The following is a 15,620-nucleotide window of genomic DNA, read 5'->3' on the forward strand; positions in this document are numbered from 1 at the left end:
CGTATTTCTCGTTCGTGGGTTGGAGCCAGTATTGTAATATACATTGATAAACGATGCAGTAATGGTCAGGTAGTGGACGACTGAATAATAGTTCCTTTTCTGGAACGAAGAGCATCTGTGAGAAGTTTGAAGGCGTTTTCACAGAGAACGTGTTACGAGATCGCGGACCTTGTTATCGTCGCCCACTTGGCACCTGGCTGAGTGGGTCACGTATTTCTCGTTCGTGGGTTGGAGCCAATATTGTAATATACATTGATAAACGATGCAGTAATGGTCAGGTAGTGGACGACTGAATAATAGTTCCTTTTCTGGAACGAAGAGCATCTGTGAGAAGTTTGAAGGCGTTTTCACAGAGAACGTGTTACGAGATCGCGGACCTTGTTATCGTCGCCCACTTGGCACCTGGCTGAGTGGGTCACGTATTTGTCGTTCGTGGGTTGGAGCCAATATTGTAATATACATTGATAAACGATGCAGTAATGGTCAGGTAGTGGACGACTGAATAATAGTTCCTTTTCTGGAACGAAGAGCATCTGTGAGAAGTTTGAAGGCGTTTTCACAGAGAACGTGTTACGAGATCGCGGACCTTGTTATCGTCGCCCACTTGGCACCTGGCTGAGTCGGTCACGTATTTGTCGTTCGTGGGTTGGAGCCAATATTGTAATACACATTGATAAACGATGCAGTAATGGTCAGGTAGTGGACGACTGAATAATAGTTCCTTTTCTGGAACGAAGAGCATCTGTGAGAAGTTTGAAGGCGTTTTCACAGAGAACGTGTTACGAGATCGCGGACCTTGTTATCCGTCGCCCACTTGGCACCTGGCTGAGTGGGTCACGTATTTGTCGTTCGTGGGTTGGAGCCAATATTGTAATACACATTGATAAACGATGCAGTAATGGTCAGGTAGTGGACGACTGAATAATAGTTCCTTTTCTGGAACGAAGAGCATCTGTGAGAAGTTTGAAGGCGTTTTCACAGAGAACGTGTTACGAGATCGCGGACCTTGTCATCCGTCGCACACTTGGCACCTGGCTGAGTGGGTCACGTATTTGTCGTTCGTGGGTTGGAGCCAATATTGTAATACACATTGATAAACGATGCAGTAATGGTCAGGTTGTGGACGACTGAAGAATAGTTCCTTTTCTGGAACGAAGAGCATCTGTGAGAAGTTTGAAGGCGTTTTCACAGAGAACGTGTTACGAGATCGCGGACCTTGTTATCTATCGCCCACTTGGCACCTGGCTGAGTGGGTCACGTATTTCTCGTTCGTGGGTTGGAGCCAATATTGTAATACACATTGATAAACGATGCAGTAATGGTCAGGTAGTGGACGACTGAATAATAGTTCCTTTTCTGGAACGAAGAGCATCTGTGAGAAGTTTGAAGGCGTTTTCACAGAGAACGTGTTACGAGATCGCGGACCTTGTTATCCGTCGCACACTTGGCACCTGGCTGAGTGGGTCACGTATTTGTCGTTCGTGGGTTGGAGCCAATATTGTAATACACATTGATAAACGATGCAGTAATGGTCAGGTAGTGGACGACTGAATAATAGTTCCTTTTCTGGAACGAAGAGCATCTGTGAGAAGTTTGAAGGCGTTTTCACAGAGAACGTGTTACGAGATCGCGGACCTTGTTATCTATCGCCCACTTGGCACCTGGCTGAGTGGGTCACGTATTTGTCGTTCGTGGGTTGGAGCCAATATTGTAATACACATTGATAAACGATGCAGTAATGGTCAGGTAGTGGACGACTGAATAATAGTTCCTTTTCTGGAACGAAGAGCATCTGTGAGAAGTTTGAAGGCGTTTTCACAGAGAACGTGTTACGAGATCGCGGACCTTGTTATCATTCGCACACTTGGCACCTGGCTGAGTGGGTCACGTATTTGTCGTTCGTGGGTTGGAGCCAATATTGTAATACACATTGATAAACGATGCAGTAATGGTCAGGTAGTGGACGACTGAATAATAGTTCCTTTTCTGGAACGAAGAGCATCTGTGAGAAGTTTGAAGGCGTTTTCACAGAGAACGTGTTAGAGATCGCGGACCTTGTTATCCGTCGCACACTTGGCACCTGGCTGAGTGGGTCACGTATTTGTCGTTCGTGGGTTGGAGCCAATATTGTAATACACATTGATAAACGATGCAGTAATGGTCAGGTAGTGGACGACTGAATAATAGTTCCTTTTCTGGAACGAAGAGCATCTGTGAGAAGTTTGAAGGCGTTTTCACAGAGAACGTGTTACGAGATCGCGGACCTTGTTATCCGTCGCACACTTGGCACCTGGCTGAGTGGGTCACGTATTTGTCGTTCGTGGGTTGGAGCCAATATTGTAATACACATTGATAAACGATGCAGTAATGGTCAGGTAGTGGACGACTGCATAATAGTTCCTTTTCTGGAACGAAGAGCATCTGTGAGAAGTTTGAAGGCGTTTTCACAGAGAACGTGTTACGAGATCGCGGACCTTGTTATCCGTCGCCCACTTGGCACCTGGCTGAGTGGGTCACGTATTTGTCGTTCGTGGGGTGGAGCCAATATTGTAATACACATTGATAAACGATGCAGTAATGGTCAGGTAGAGGGCGACTGAAGAATACTTCCTTTTCTGGAACGAACAGCGAGACAACAGTCACATAGTGTGCAGCCTGATATACGCGATACGGGTGCGGCACATTACGACACCTGGAAATCTTTCAGAATCGCATGGGATTATCTCGATGTCAGTTGTCCCAACACACACAAACACTAACTTCTCGGACAAGGCAAACTAAAAAAGAGCAAAAAAGGGTGCAGAACGATTGCCTGCCACTCGAGGAGGGGTGCAACACATAATCGAGAGACGGTGTGTGATTGTCTGCACGGTGATGAACATGAGAGTACTTAACATAACCGGGCAAGCCATTTACAAAAACATTGAAATGTAGATGTGCTACATTCGACCCTTGAGGTACTCGTGAAGCTACGATGTTAGAGTTAGAATAACAACCATTAATACGTACACAACTTAGTCCACCACGAAGGTAACAAGAGAACCATGAACACAGTGAGTCACATATGCTATAATACGATAGTTTACGTAGCAGTAGCGGGTGACTGAGTGGAAGACTTTCAACAAATCGAAATAGATGGTATCGACTTGTGAACCTAATGCCATCATTTGCCCTATGTAATGAAGCTACGCAATGAAATCTGACTCATCTGATGTAGCCGCAGTAAACCAGTAAACCCGTGTTGGGAATATGACATCAGACGTCTGAAAAACGAGGATAGAGCGGCATATATTATATTTTATATTATATATGTTATGATCATTTATAATTATTATATATTATATAATATTTTATATTTTCGATTATATTATCACCAGTTCTTATGTCGCCCTATTATGCCTACCAGTACGGTTGAATTGTGCGTCCTGTGCAGGCTTCACAACGAACTGTGCCGACATTCGCCCGATAGCGTCTGTGGAGAACGGAGCAGCACCACCCACATAGCACATTGGGTGCCAATATTGGAACGCGCGCTCGTCCCAGAGTTGGAGTCGAATGCAATCATCTTAACACTAGGCTACAGAAGGTTCAGACAGTAAGGTGATAATTGTGCAGGTGAGGTGCAACAAGGTGTGCCTCGAAGGGTGAACAGCACTCCTGTAGTTAGTGATGGGAAGTACTTGAAGTACCAAGTACTCAAAGTTGGTACTTGAAGTACCAAGTACCAAGTACTAGTAGATTTCTAATTGCGTACTACGTACTGTACTTGCAGAACTTCTTGTAGTTTCCCTTGAAGTACAAAGTACCGAACTGGACATGCAAAGACAACAAACAGAATATATCCAGTATAGTTCATGTCTAGAAGCAGTATTTTTAACAGTAAAATGAAATTGCCCTTTTCATACGTTTGCAAGAGATACATCAACGGGTTGATCGGGGGAAAATACTTATAGATGTAAACGTAAATACCGCCATCTATTACACTTCATACTGAAGAGTAAGCACTGACTTCAAAACTGGATTTCAAAACTACCATTGCAAAAAGTGTTTGCATTGGCATTGAGCCTGATCAAAACAATCAGTTTGTCAAATTTTGTCACCAGCAAACGATGATACGCGGCGATACCGGGTGATACAGGACTAGAGTAGCTTGATGGGCTTGTTGGTACATGACTCAGAGAACAAGGAGCAGTCAACAACAGGACAACGACACAAGAAGACACACAAACAGAGGCTCCACTATCAACAAGTTTTTACTGAACTACACAAGCACATTTATAACCAATGATATAGAGGGGAAAAAAGGGGGCAAAAACGGAACACACGTGGGGGCCATAAAAACACGAAGGAAAATTTTTGCAGGAAAATGAAGGGGTCGCTTTCAAATTTATGTCGGTTGATATAAAGGACTTATATTACTCCCTTCCTACTGAAGGTTTGAAGCACTGTGTAAAGCTTTGCATTGAACAGAGTGGTGTTGTCGGCTTTCAAAATGATTGCGGCGTTAGTGTTGATGACTTTGTAGAGTTACTCATGCTGTATTTAAAGTCGTTAAGGGTCTCTTTTGGCGAGCAGATTTATACTCAAAAATCAGGGGTGTGTATTGGTTCCAGCATTGCTCCGCTTCTGTCAGATATTTTTTGGGGGCAATGATGTTAGCATTAAGGAATCCTTGCAGAATTTAGGTGTAAAGACGGTTTTTAGATTTGTAGATGATTTTCTTCTGTTTTTTGATAGTGAGTTGGAAGAGAATGCAGTTCTGAATGTGTTTTACTCTTTTGGACTGGGTTTGGAATTTACACATGAGAAACCTGTGGGTGGCAAACTCCAGTTTCTTGACCTATGTATTTCTGAAGGTCCAGAACATATTTGTTGGCAGTACAAACAAAGGTCCAGGAAACCTGTGTTACCCTTAGGAAGGCCCTCCAGAAATCTTGTGTGCATACCATGTCTGAAAGCGTTGTGCTACAGTTGAACCGCCTTGAAGAAGCTGGTTTTCCTCGGCAGGTACTGCTGATGATCCTCCGTAGGTTGCTTACAGAGGTTAAGGTTCTAAAGAGTTCCCATGTAAGATTGGAAGGTAGACCGGGGGTGATTACATATATTCATAAAACGTCGCATCATTTAAAAAAATTGGCAGGAAGGTTCGGTGTACCTGTAGTTTTTAAGTCTTTTTCTAGGCTATCTTCTCTCGTTAGGTTAACGAATCAAGAACAGGTATCACTAGAGTGCGAGAAGAAGCATAGGTGTCCTCTTGTGGAATGTAAAAGGTCTATTGTTTATGAAATCCCACTTTCGTGTGATAAGGTTTATGTCGGCCAATCTGGCCGGTGCCTAAATGAACGTTTAATGGAACATAAGAATTGTGTAAATAAAACGGGTGGGGGTACCTTGCACGAACACGTAAGGGTCCGCGGTTGCGTTCCAGAATTTCCGAGAACAAAGATTAGAGGACGATTCAAATCCAAGAATGAAAGAGAAATTTTCGAGGTCTTTTTGATAATGAAGTATGGGTCTGATAAATGTGTTAGTGAGCCGTCGATATCGCTAACAAGGGAAGAGTTTGGGTTCTTGGAATGCAGACTAAAAGCTGGAGTTGAGTAGTTAGATCCGGTTGTTCCTCGTGTTATTATGGCCCCCACGTGTGTTCCGTTTTTGCCCCCTTTTTCCCCTCTATACCATTGGTTATAAATGTGCTTGTGTAGTTCAGTAAAAACTTGTTGATAGTGGAGCCTCTGTTTGTGTGTCTTCTTGTGTCGTTGTCCCTGTTTTTGACTGGTCCTTGTTCTCTGATACAGGACTGTCGCGTCCGGAAAGGTGTGTCTGCAAAAGGTGTGTATGCGACCGATACGATAATGTTTGGCATGGTTTAATAGTCTACATGGCAAAGTATATATTCCGAAAACAGCTTGCATATTAAATACAACGAGTTTTAACAATTCGCACTCCCTCTGCAGGTAAGGCAGAATGACTTATGCCGGGCATGGGGGCGATTGGGAGTGCAGCGCTGGTGATTGTTTCCAAGATTATCTGTTTCGTATTCGCACTGCAATGTACTAAGTGAAAGGTCGGTAAATACGCCGACTTTCGCTTACCAGTGTGTATGCTGACCATGGTCCGTGGAACACGATGTTGCGCTCCTGGCTGTACAGACGCGAACAACGCTAACCAGAAACGGCATTCCACGAGCCGACCTGAGACCTCTCCGCAACCTGCAGACACCATCACTCCTGCCCGGCTGTCCGACGCAAAGGTGTCTCTGTTTGCTCCATGATTCGCTTTGTCCGCACCAGAGGGCGCTCACTGATTGGCCTTGTCCAGGTGACGTTTTCTCCGACTTCCAGAGAGTGAATTCCGGAATGCTCTCAACATCCGTTGTCTGCTCTTGTCATGCATTGCATTAAATTGTACAGCACCAACTCTACTAATTCGCGTCGGATTTTCGGCATCGTTGTCGGTGATGAACGAGGAGAAAAATGGCACTCTAGTTTCGGAATGGACCGGAAAGATACGACAGTCCGTTTAAAGTGTACCTTTCCTAGCATATTGTACTTTACTTCATGTACATTGCTTTGTTTATGTGCATTAAACTACACTATCGTACTTTCTACCGCAATTCAAGTACCATTGATGCCAATAAATTGTGTACTTTTACTTTAAGTGCGTTTTTGGGGTACTCTGCCCATCATTACCTGCATTGGCTACGCCGAATCACTGGATAGAGGAACTCTGGGCATTTCTGGACAGAACCGAAATATTGCCCCAAGTATATTCTTGAGTAATATGAGGACAGTTGTCCAATGTCCAAAAAAAAATGCGGTCAGTGCTCGACAAAGCAGGCGATGATTACAGGATATAAGAAAAATATCCGGTAGGCTTCAATATCCTGTAAGTCGTGCTCATACGTTGTTGCCAAGCCGTAGCCGTCAGCATCGCTAAAGTATTGTACGCATTTGCAGCGTGCAGATTGCAACAGAGTGTGGGGCTCTACAAGATTGATCTACGCTACCAGGTTCGTCCCAATTATTGCCGGGCACTGTTAAGCTATTTCTGATCCCCGTGATCACAACAAATATAGAGAGTCACGAGTTTAACTTCTTCCTTTTTCTGAAGATGCAATCCAGTCCAAGATAGAAGAGGCACAATAGCGCGCGCACCACACATATCGAATTATCTTGAAGTGCTGCTCGGAGTGCTGTACGCGAGATCCTGTCAGCCTCCTGTTGAACTGTACAAGCAATGGCGTACGGTGAGCGAAACATTTAGGCATTGTACAAGGAGTTCACTAACGTTTAATGGACGGCTGTGGCTTCAAGTAGGCCCATCCACGGTTTTCCTAACCTTGTTGGTGGTGTTGTCGTTCTTTTGCGAGCAATTCAAAGTACATTTATTGTTTAACTGCACTGCATCATTGTTTTACTTCGCTAATATATCCGGGTCCACATCAATCCCAATGTTGTGTACTGTTATAGTAATAGTAGGGTCGTATCAGAGCAGCGTGTAGTGTAGTATGTTATCTTAAAAGCAGGAGGTAGTACAGACAATGTTACGAATACGAGGTCACAGGAAAGTGACACAATCCGTCGAATAGGTTCAGGGCGACATAACTTTCTGTGTGGCCATTTCGGTGTGCTTTTGTTTGTGTCCTACTGGATGTTTTAAGAGCCTCTGTTGAGAACCTTTGATTCTTTCTAGAACCATCGGAGTCCGAAATGTCAATATACGACCAGTCGGCGTTCACCGAGACCGCAATCGAGGACGTTGGTGGATCGCACATCGACACCTCCGGTGCGTACATCTCAACGAATTTTTGCAAGCAACAAGCTTATTTACTGACGTTGCCCCTCTAGAGAGATGACACGACCGTAGTAAGTCCGGCGAACCTTGGTGTCAGTTCTCGTTCGTTAATTGCCACATGTAATATTCGCGGAGTGCAGTAACTGAGAAATATTAAACGACCCGTGAATGACCTACGTCACTATCGAAATGGCCTGAGCCAACAGAATGGCGGACAATCCTGTTTTGACCCCATGTGATTGGGTCGGTTCTGTCTGAAATCATTTCCGAATAACGCAATGTACCGAAATGTCCCTGCATAAGGACCTCTATATAGCGGGAGGTTGCCGTACAAAACAAAGTTACGATTTATTAGAGAGATGCTCTCCCGATTTCGTTCTAACTGGAATCTGCATTGCAGGTACGGGCGAACAAGACAGAGGGGGTGAGTACCCGCTTCATATACATAAGCGTTCAGTAAGCTTCACTCTGCATTTGTCCAGATGACTTCTGCAGGCGTGCTTGTTGCCTGTTATGTAGCAACCTGAAAACAATTTCAGATCTATTTTGCACTGTATGTAGACGGCAATCGCATACGTCCCTTGGTAATTTTTCTGCCGTTCATGAGTACAGCCTGTACTATCCATTCCTTGTTCAAAAATTCAAGAACTGCACCATGATATTGACCTCGGAAGTGTACACATCACGAAGTCAACGGAAAGCGACACAAGGTCGAACAAAGGGTGACGTGACCAACTACATGTCTGACTGGATAAAGCATCCGCTCTTTCGTCGTGCTGAAGACCTCGCGGCGGTGTCTTCGAGTCCTCTCATCGGCTGTGCTCTCCCATGTTTTCCATGAGGTTTTGGCCAGGGTTTGCAGGCGAATGTTGCTGGAGTTCCCCCGAGTACAGCCTATGACGCGCATAACCTCGTCTCCTGAATGCTGTCCTCTTACTATCTGCCCACGCCCATAACTACAGATGGTGCGCGGCGCTTACACGGAATAGAAACGAAACATTGCCTAGCTTTAATGTACGAGGACGACGAATCAATCTTGTGTAGATTGGAAGCTTCTAGCGTCGAAGCAGAAGACTATGTAGAGCTGTCGCTTTCTGCCAAACCAAAGCTTACTGAGCTAAAGAAGGCCTCATACACGTCCCCTATCCGCGCTCCGCTACGTGGGCGTGTAAGGTCGTGATGTCAACCGCTATAGCCAATAGACGCGGAGCATTTCAAACAGGGAAGGTCTGTGCCTGCCAGTGACTGCCCATGCGACTCAGGCTGTTCGTCTCCATGACTACCTTCATGAAAACTGCTGTAGAAATTATGTTCAAATAATCTTGAACTGTGTCTATGTAGCCTATAAATTTTGTGTTGAAAAAATTCCAGAATTTCTATTACCAAGCTATGGAGAGATTATTGGCATGTGTTGACAATTAGCCACTGCATTCTGCTGAGCTACTGTTGCGTGAAACCTTATTCGTTCTTTATTTAACCTCCGTCGAAAAGCAACTCGTGCACGTGGGATGAAAATTTTGTTGAAATGCCTCAATATACCGTAATTTCACGCGTATAAGCCGCACCGCAGATAAGCCGCAGGACGCGTTTTTGGGACGTTTTGAAAATTTTCTGGCAGATAAGCCGCACCCGCAGATAAGCCGCGGGCAATACGAGACGACTGTGGTCCATACTCCGGGATCGGCACAGTGTACAACAGAGGAGGTCAGTTCTGGAGTTCTACCAAGATCGGATTGTGCCCTTGTGGGGGGTTTTTCGTGGACTGGTGGGTCAGTGATCTTCCAGAAGACGTGAATCACTGTCACCACTTTCCTTAAAGCTGCTTGGGGGAATGCACCAGGAAGATCAATCTACTCGAATGTGGACCCGTCCCTGTTACGCACTGTTCGTGCATCTGCAGGGCAGTGCTGTTCCAGAGGCACTGTCGGCCCTTTCGTTAAAATCGGCGTATAGGGAAATACCAGGAAACAATAGTCATCAGATAAGCCGCACCGGTGGATAAGCCGCAGGGCGCCCGTGAGAAAAAAAAATCGCGCATAAGCCGCGGCTAATACATACGCGTGAAAATACGGTAGTCTCTAAATTTTCTGCTGGAAAAGACAAGTTTTTCTATTGCCGGAGCTATTGACATATTGGCATGTCAGGTGTTGAAAATTGACCACCGCGTACTTCTTGGAATTCGCTTGAGCTCCTGTTGTGTCAGTGTATTCATGCTTTATTTAACCTGTGTTGACGAGCAACGCGTGGCCATCATTGGCACACGTGAAGGATCATCAAGGAAATTCTCAGTGACATTCGCAATAGCTTAATCTGCAAGTCCTTTCAGGACGTCCACCTCAGAGCACGTAGCATGTGTAGTTAGAAAGGCATATGCAGCGCTTGCATTTCCTTCCTAAGAGAAAACATATACAATATATTGCTTTTCTTACGAGCTTCCGCAAATTCGAGAGTCCTGCTTGCCTCTGAGTCAGAATGAAAGACTAAGTGTAGGAGGGAAAGTGTGCAGGCGAAAGCTGGTAAGATGCGTACTAGAAAAAAACAAGGCAAAGAAGGACAAAGAGGCCAAGGCAAGGAACCAAGGCAAAGAGGCAAAGAAGGACAGACAAAACAAACTGGGGATCTGCTTTATTTGGCTGTCCTTCCGTTTTCCGTGTCTGTCGGTTTCCTCTATTAAGCAATCCATAGTACCTGTTTTCTCTTAGGTAGGAAATGCCATTGCTCCATATGTCTTTCTAGTTGCTCATGCTACGTGCTCAGACGTGGACGTCCTCAAAGCACTGGAAAATGACGCTATTGCGAATGACACCGAGGATTGTCTCAATGATCCTATACGTGTGCTCATGATAGCCACGTGTTGCTTTTCAAAAGAGGTTAATTCAAAACATCAATACACTTTCGCACAACAGGAGCTCAACAGAATTTCAAGAGGTACACGGAAGTCAATTTTGAACACCGGTCGAAAATACGTCAGTAGTTTCGGATATTGAAAATCTAGTTTTTTTCAGCAGAAAATTTATGGGCTATATTGAAACATTTCAACATAATTTCAATATAATTTCCAAGTGAGGCCATGTGCACATGTTGCTTTCAAGACAGGTATCTACCGTTTCACACAACAGGATCTGAGCAGATTGCAGTGCCCAATTTTCAACACCTGTCAATATTATATAAATAGTTCCATATTATATAATAGTCTCCGGCAAGAGAAATTCCATGCGGTTCTTCAACAAAAAATTTATAGGCTATATTGAGGCAGTTCAACAGAACTTCCATAGCAGTTTTCAAGCTCAACAAAAAAGCAATAGTAATTCTGCAATAGAGTCAGCATTGATAATTGTGAAACACAAATTATGTTGAGTTCTTTTTGAGCCAACTCAGCAGTGTTCAACACGAAAGCAATGGCCCTGCAATGAAACCTGTATTGAGAAATGTACAATAAATTTATATTGTTATTATATTCTATTGAGTCTCGGTCGACCGGAAAGGAACTCCACAAGATGTTCACAGAAACTCAAAACTCAATTGCTCTAGGAAGTGACCGCTGGAAGCATAACTGTGATTTTGGTTCGGTTTGGGTGCGCCTACGTCAGTTCTCGACCAGGCGTTATTTTGTTAGGTGGGCTTTGGACATTCTACCACGTTTTGCGTTATCGTGCATAACAGCTATATATTTTCTTCGTACACATGCAGGCGAGTAAGTAGAATGGTGTCACATGCCTATTTTTATGTTTTATCCTTTGTGCTATATCTCAAGAGTCGTCAAAACTAGTTTCGAGACTCCTTTGGAGCTAAAGGAGACTCAAACTTCTCTACGCTATGACTGTGCCCTTGCATATGAGAGGAGGAAGAGCTTGAGAAGTAACAAAGTTGTGTCCGCTCACAAGGCAATTAACAATAAGTGATATTCGTAGACAGACATGGTTCTCCACAGAAGAAACCTCGTACGCCTTGCAACTTTGAGCTGATTGGAAGGGAGAAGGTTGCACCACGGCAAATAGGGGAGAGTGTGAAACTGGGGGCTCCACCAACAGCTCACCTACTTGCATAGAGAGGCCCCAGGAAGCCCTTCACAGGAAAGACCACGGCCGCCTGGCGTCGCACAGTTTCCTCCTTATTAGTGCAAAGCGTCAATGATGTCCACCCTACGCAGGCGGGGAAAGACGCCAACTTCAAAGCTTCACAGACAGTTGACCTACTTGCATAGAGTAGCCTCAGGAAGCCCTTCACAGGAAAGACCATGGGCGTCTCGCGTTGCACCGTTTCCTCCTTATTAGTGCAAAGGGTCAATGAAGTCCACCCTAGGCAGGCGGAGAAAGACGCAAACATCAAAGCTTCACAGACAGTTGACCTACTTGCATAGAGTAGCATCAGGAAGCCCCTCACAGGAAAGACCATGGGCGTCTCGCGTTGCACTGTTTCCTCCTTATTAGAGCAAAGGGTCCATGAAGTCCACCCTAGGCAGGCGGGGAAAGACGCAAACATCAAAGCTTCACAGACAGTTGACCTACTTGCATAGAGTAGCCTCAGGAAGCCCTTCACAGGAAAGACCATGGGCGTCTCGCGTTGCACCGTTTCCTCCTTATTAGTGCAAAGGGTCCATGAACTCCACCCTAGGCAGGCGGGGAAAGACGGAAACATCAAAGCTTCACAGACAGTTGACCTACTTGCATAGAGTAGGCTGAGGAAGCCCTTCACAGGGAAGACCACGGGCGCCTCGCGTTGCACCGTTTCCTCCTTATTAGAACAAAGGGTCAATAATAGCAGCCTTACGCAGGCGGGGAAAGACACAAACTTCAAAGCTGCGCAGACAGTTGACCTACTTGCATATAGTGGCCTCTGGAAGCTCTTCATAGGAAAGACCACGGGCGTCTCGCGTTGCACTCGTTTCCTCCTTATTACAACAAAGGGTCAATGATGTCCACCTTACGCAGGCGGGCAAAGACACAAACTTCAAAGGTGCATAGAGAGTTGACCTACTTGCGTAGAGTGGCCTCAGGAAGCCCTTCACAGGAAAGACCACGGGCGTCTCGCGTTGCATCGTTTCCTCCTTATCAGAGCAAAGGGTCGATGAAGTCCACCCTAGGCAGGCGGGGAAAAACACAAACTTCAAAGCTGCACAAAGAGTTGACCTACTTGCATATAGTGGCCTCTGGAAGCTCTTCACAGGAAAGACCACGGGCGTCTCGCGTTGCACTGTTTCCTCCTTATCAGAGCAAAGGGACTATGAAGTCTACCCTAGGCAGGCGGGGAAGGACACAAACTTTAAAGCTGCACAGACAGTTGCCCTACTTCCATAGAGTGGCCTCAGGAAGCCCTTCACAGGAAAGACCACGGGCGTCTCGCGTTGCACTGTTTCCTCGTTATCAGAGCAAAGGGTCAATGAAGTCTACCCTAGGCAGGCGGGGAAGGACACAAACTTTAAAGCTGCACAGACAGTTTCCCTACTTGCATAGAGTGGCCTCGGGAAGCCCTTCACAGGAAAGACCACGTGCGCCTCACGTTGCACCGTTTCCTCCTTATTAGAACAAAGGGTCAATAATGTCCACCTTACGCACGCGGGGAAAGACAAACTTTAAAGGTGCACAGAGAGTTGACCTACTTGCGTAGAGTGGCCTCTGGAAGGTCTTCATAGGAAAGACCACGGGCGTCTCGCGTTGCACTCGTTTCCTCCTTATTACAACAAAGGGTCAATGATGCCCACCTTACGCAGGCGGGGAAAGACACAAACTTCAAAGGTGCACAGAGAGTTGACCTGCTTGCGTAGAGTGGCCTCAGGAAGCCCTTCACAGGAAAGACCACGGGCGTCTCGCGTTGCATCGTTTCCTCCTTATCAGAGCAAAGGGTCGATGAAGTCCACCCTAGGCAGGCGGGGAAAAACACAAACTTCAAAGCTGCACAAAGAGTTGACCTACTTGCATATAGTGGCCTCTGGAAGCTCTTCACAGGAAAGACCACGGGCGTCTCGCGTTGCACTGTTTCCTCCTTATCAGAGCAAAGGGACTATGAAGTCTACCCTAGGCAGGCGGGGAAGGACACAAACTTTAAAGCTGCACAGACAGTTGCCCTACTTCCATATAGTGGTCTCAGGAAGCCCTTCACAGGAAAGACCACGGGCGTCTCGCGTTGCACTGTTTCCTCGTTATCAGAGCAAAGGGTCAATGAAGTCTACCCTAGGCAGGCGGGGAAGGACACAAACTTTAAAGCTGCACAGACAGTTGTCCTACTTGCATATAGTGGCCTCAGGAAGCCCTTCACAGGAAAGACCACGGGCGTCTCGCGTTGCATCGTATCCTCCTTATCAGAGCAAAGGGTCGATGAAGTCCACCCTAGGAAGGCGGGGAAAAACACAAACTTCAAAGCTGCACAAAGAGTTGACCTACTTGCATATAGTGGTCTCTGGAAGCTCTTCACAGGAAAGACCACGGGCGTCTCGCGCTGCACTGTTTCCTCCTTATCAGAGCAAAGGGTCAATGAAGTCTACCCTAGGCAGGCGGGGAAGGACACAAACATTAAAGCTGCACAGACAGTTTCCCTACTTGCATAGAGTGGCCTCGGGAAGCCCTTCACAGGAAAGACCACGTGCGCCTCACGTTGCACCGTTTCCTCCTTATTAGAACAAAGGGTCAATAATGTCCACCTTACGCACGCGGGGAAAGACACAAACTTCAAAGGTGCACAGAGAGTTGACCTACTTGCGTAGAGTGGCCTCTGGAAGGTCTTCATAGGAAAGACCACGGGCGTCTCGCGTTGCACTCGTTTCCTCCTTATTACAACAAAGGGTCAATGATGCCCACCTTACGCAGGCGGGGAAAGACACAAACTTCAAAGGTGCACAGAGAGTTGACCTGCTTGCGTAGAGTAGCCTCAGGAAGCCCTTCACAGGAAAGACCACGGGCGTCTCGCGTTGCATCGTTTCCTCCTTATCAGAGCAAAGGGTCGATGAAGTCCACCCTAGGCAGGCGGGGAAAAACACAAACTTCAAAGCTGCACAAAGAGTTGACCTACTTGCATATAGTGGCCTCTGGAAGCTCTTCACAGGAGAGACCACGGGCTTCTCGCGTTGCACTGTTTCCTCCTTATCAGAGCAAAGGGACTATGAAGTCTACCCTAGGCAGGCGGGGAAGGACACAAACTTTAAAGCTGCACAGACAGTTGCCCTACTTCCATATAGTGGCCTCAGGAAGCCCTTCACAGGAAAGACCACGGGCGTCTCGCGTTGCACTGTTTCCTCGTTATCAGAGCAAAGGGTCATTGAAGTCTACCCTAGGCAGGCGGGGAAGGACACAAACTTTAAAGCTGCACAGACAGTTGTCCTACTTGCATATAGTGGCCTCAGGAAGCCCTTCACAGGAAAGACCACGGGCGTCTCGCGTTGCATCGTTTCCTCCTTATTACAACAAAGGGTCAATGATGCCCACCTTACGCAGGCGGGGAAAGACACAAACTTCAAAGGTGCACAGAGAGTTGACCTGCTTGCGTAGAGTGGCCTCAGGAAGCCCTTCACAGGAAAGACCACGGGCGTCTCGCGTTGCATCGTCTCCTCCTTATCAGAGCAAAGGGTCGATGAAGTCCACCCTAGGCAGGCGGGGAAAAACACAAACTTCAAAGCTGCACAAAGAGTTGACCTACTTCCATATAGTGGCCTCAGGAAGCCCTTCACAGGAAAGACCACGGGCGTCTCGCGTTGCACTGTTTCCTCGTTATCAGAGCAAAGGGTCAATGAAGTCTACCCTAGGCAGGCGGGGAAGGACACAAACTTTAAAGCTGCACAGACAGTTGTCCTACTTGCATAGAGTGGCCTCGGGAAGCCCTTCACAGGAAAG

General features: G+C 46.3%; 1 protein-coding gene across 1 annotated transcript in view; it reads left to right on the plus strand.

Moving 5' to 3' along the window:
• The first annotated feature begins 7,138 nt into the window (after positions 1–7,138).
• The window catches only part of LOC135386267 (integrator complex subunit 2 homolog), a 28,662-nt gene continuing 20,180 nt past the window's right edge, over positions 7,139–15,620 (plus strand). The window contains exons 1-3 of the mRNA XM_064616082.1: positions 7,139–7,249; positions 7,696–7,788; positions 8,198–8,221. Of these exons, the coding sequence (XP_064472152.1) occupies positions 7,240–7,249; positions 7,696–7,788; positions 8,198–8,221 (127 nt within the window). The 5' untranslated portion in view covers positions 7,139–7,239. The remainder of the gene's footprint in view (positions 7,250–7,695; positions 7,789–8,197; positions 8,222–15,620) is intronic.

Source organism: Ornithodoros turicata, chromosome 1, assembly GCF_037126465.1.
Source record: "Ornithodoros turicata isolate Travis chromosome 1, ASM3712646v1, whole genome shotgun sequence".
Classification (NCBI taxonomy): Eukaryota; Metazoa; Arthropoda; class Arachnida; order Ixodida; family Argasidae; genus Ornithodoros; species Ornithodoros turicata.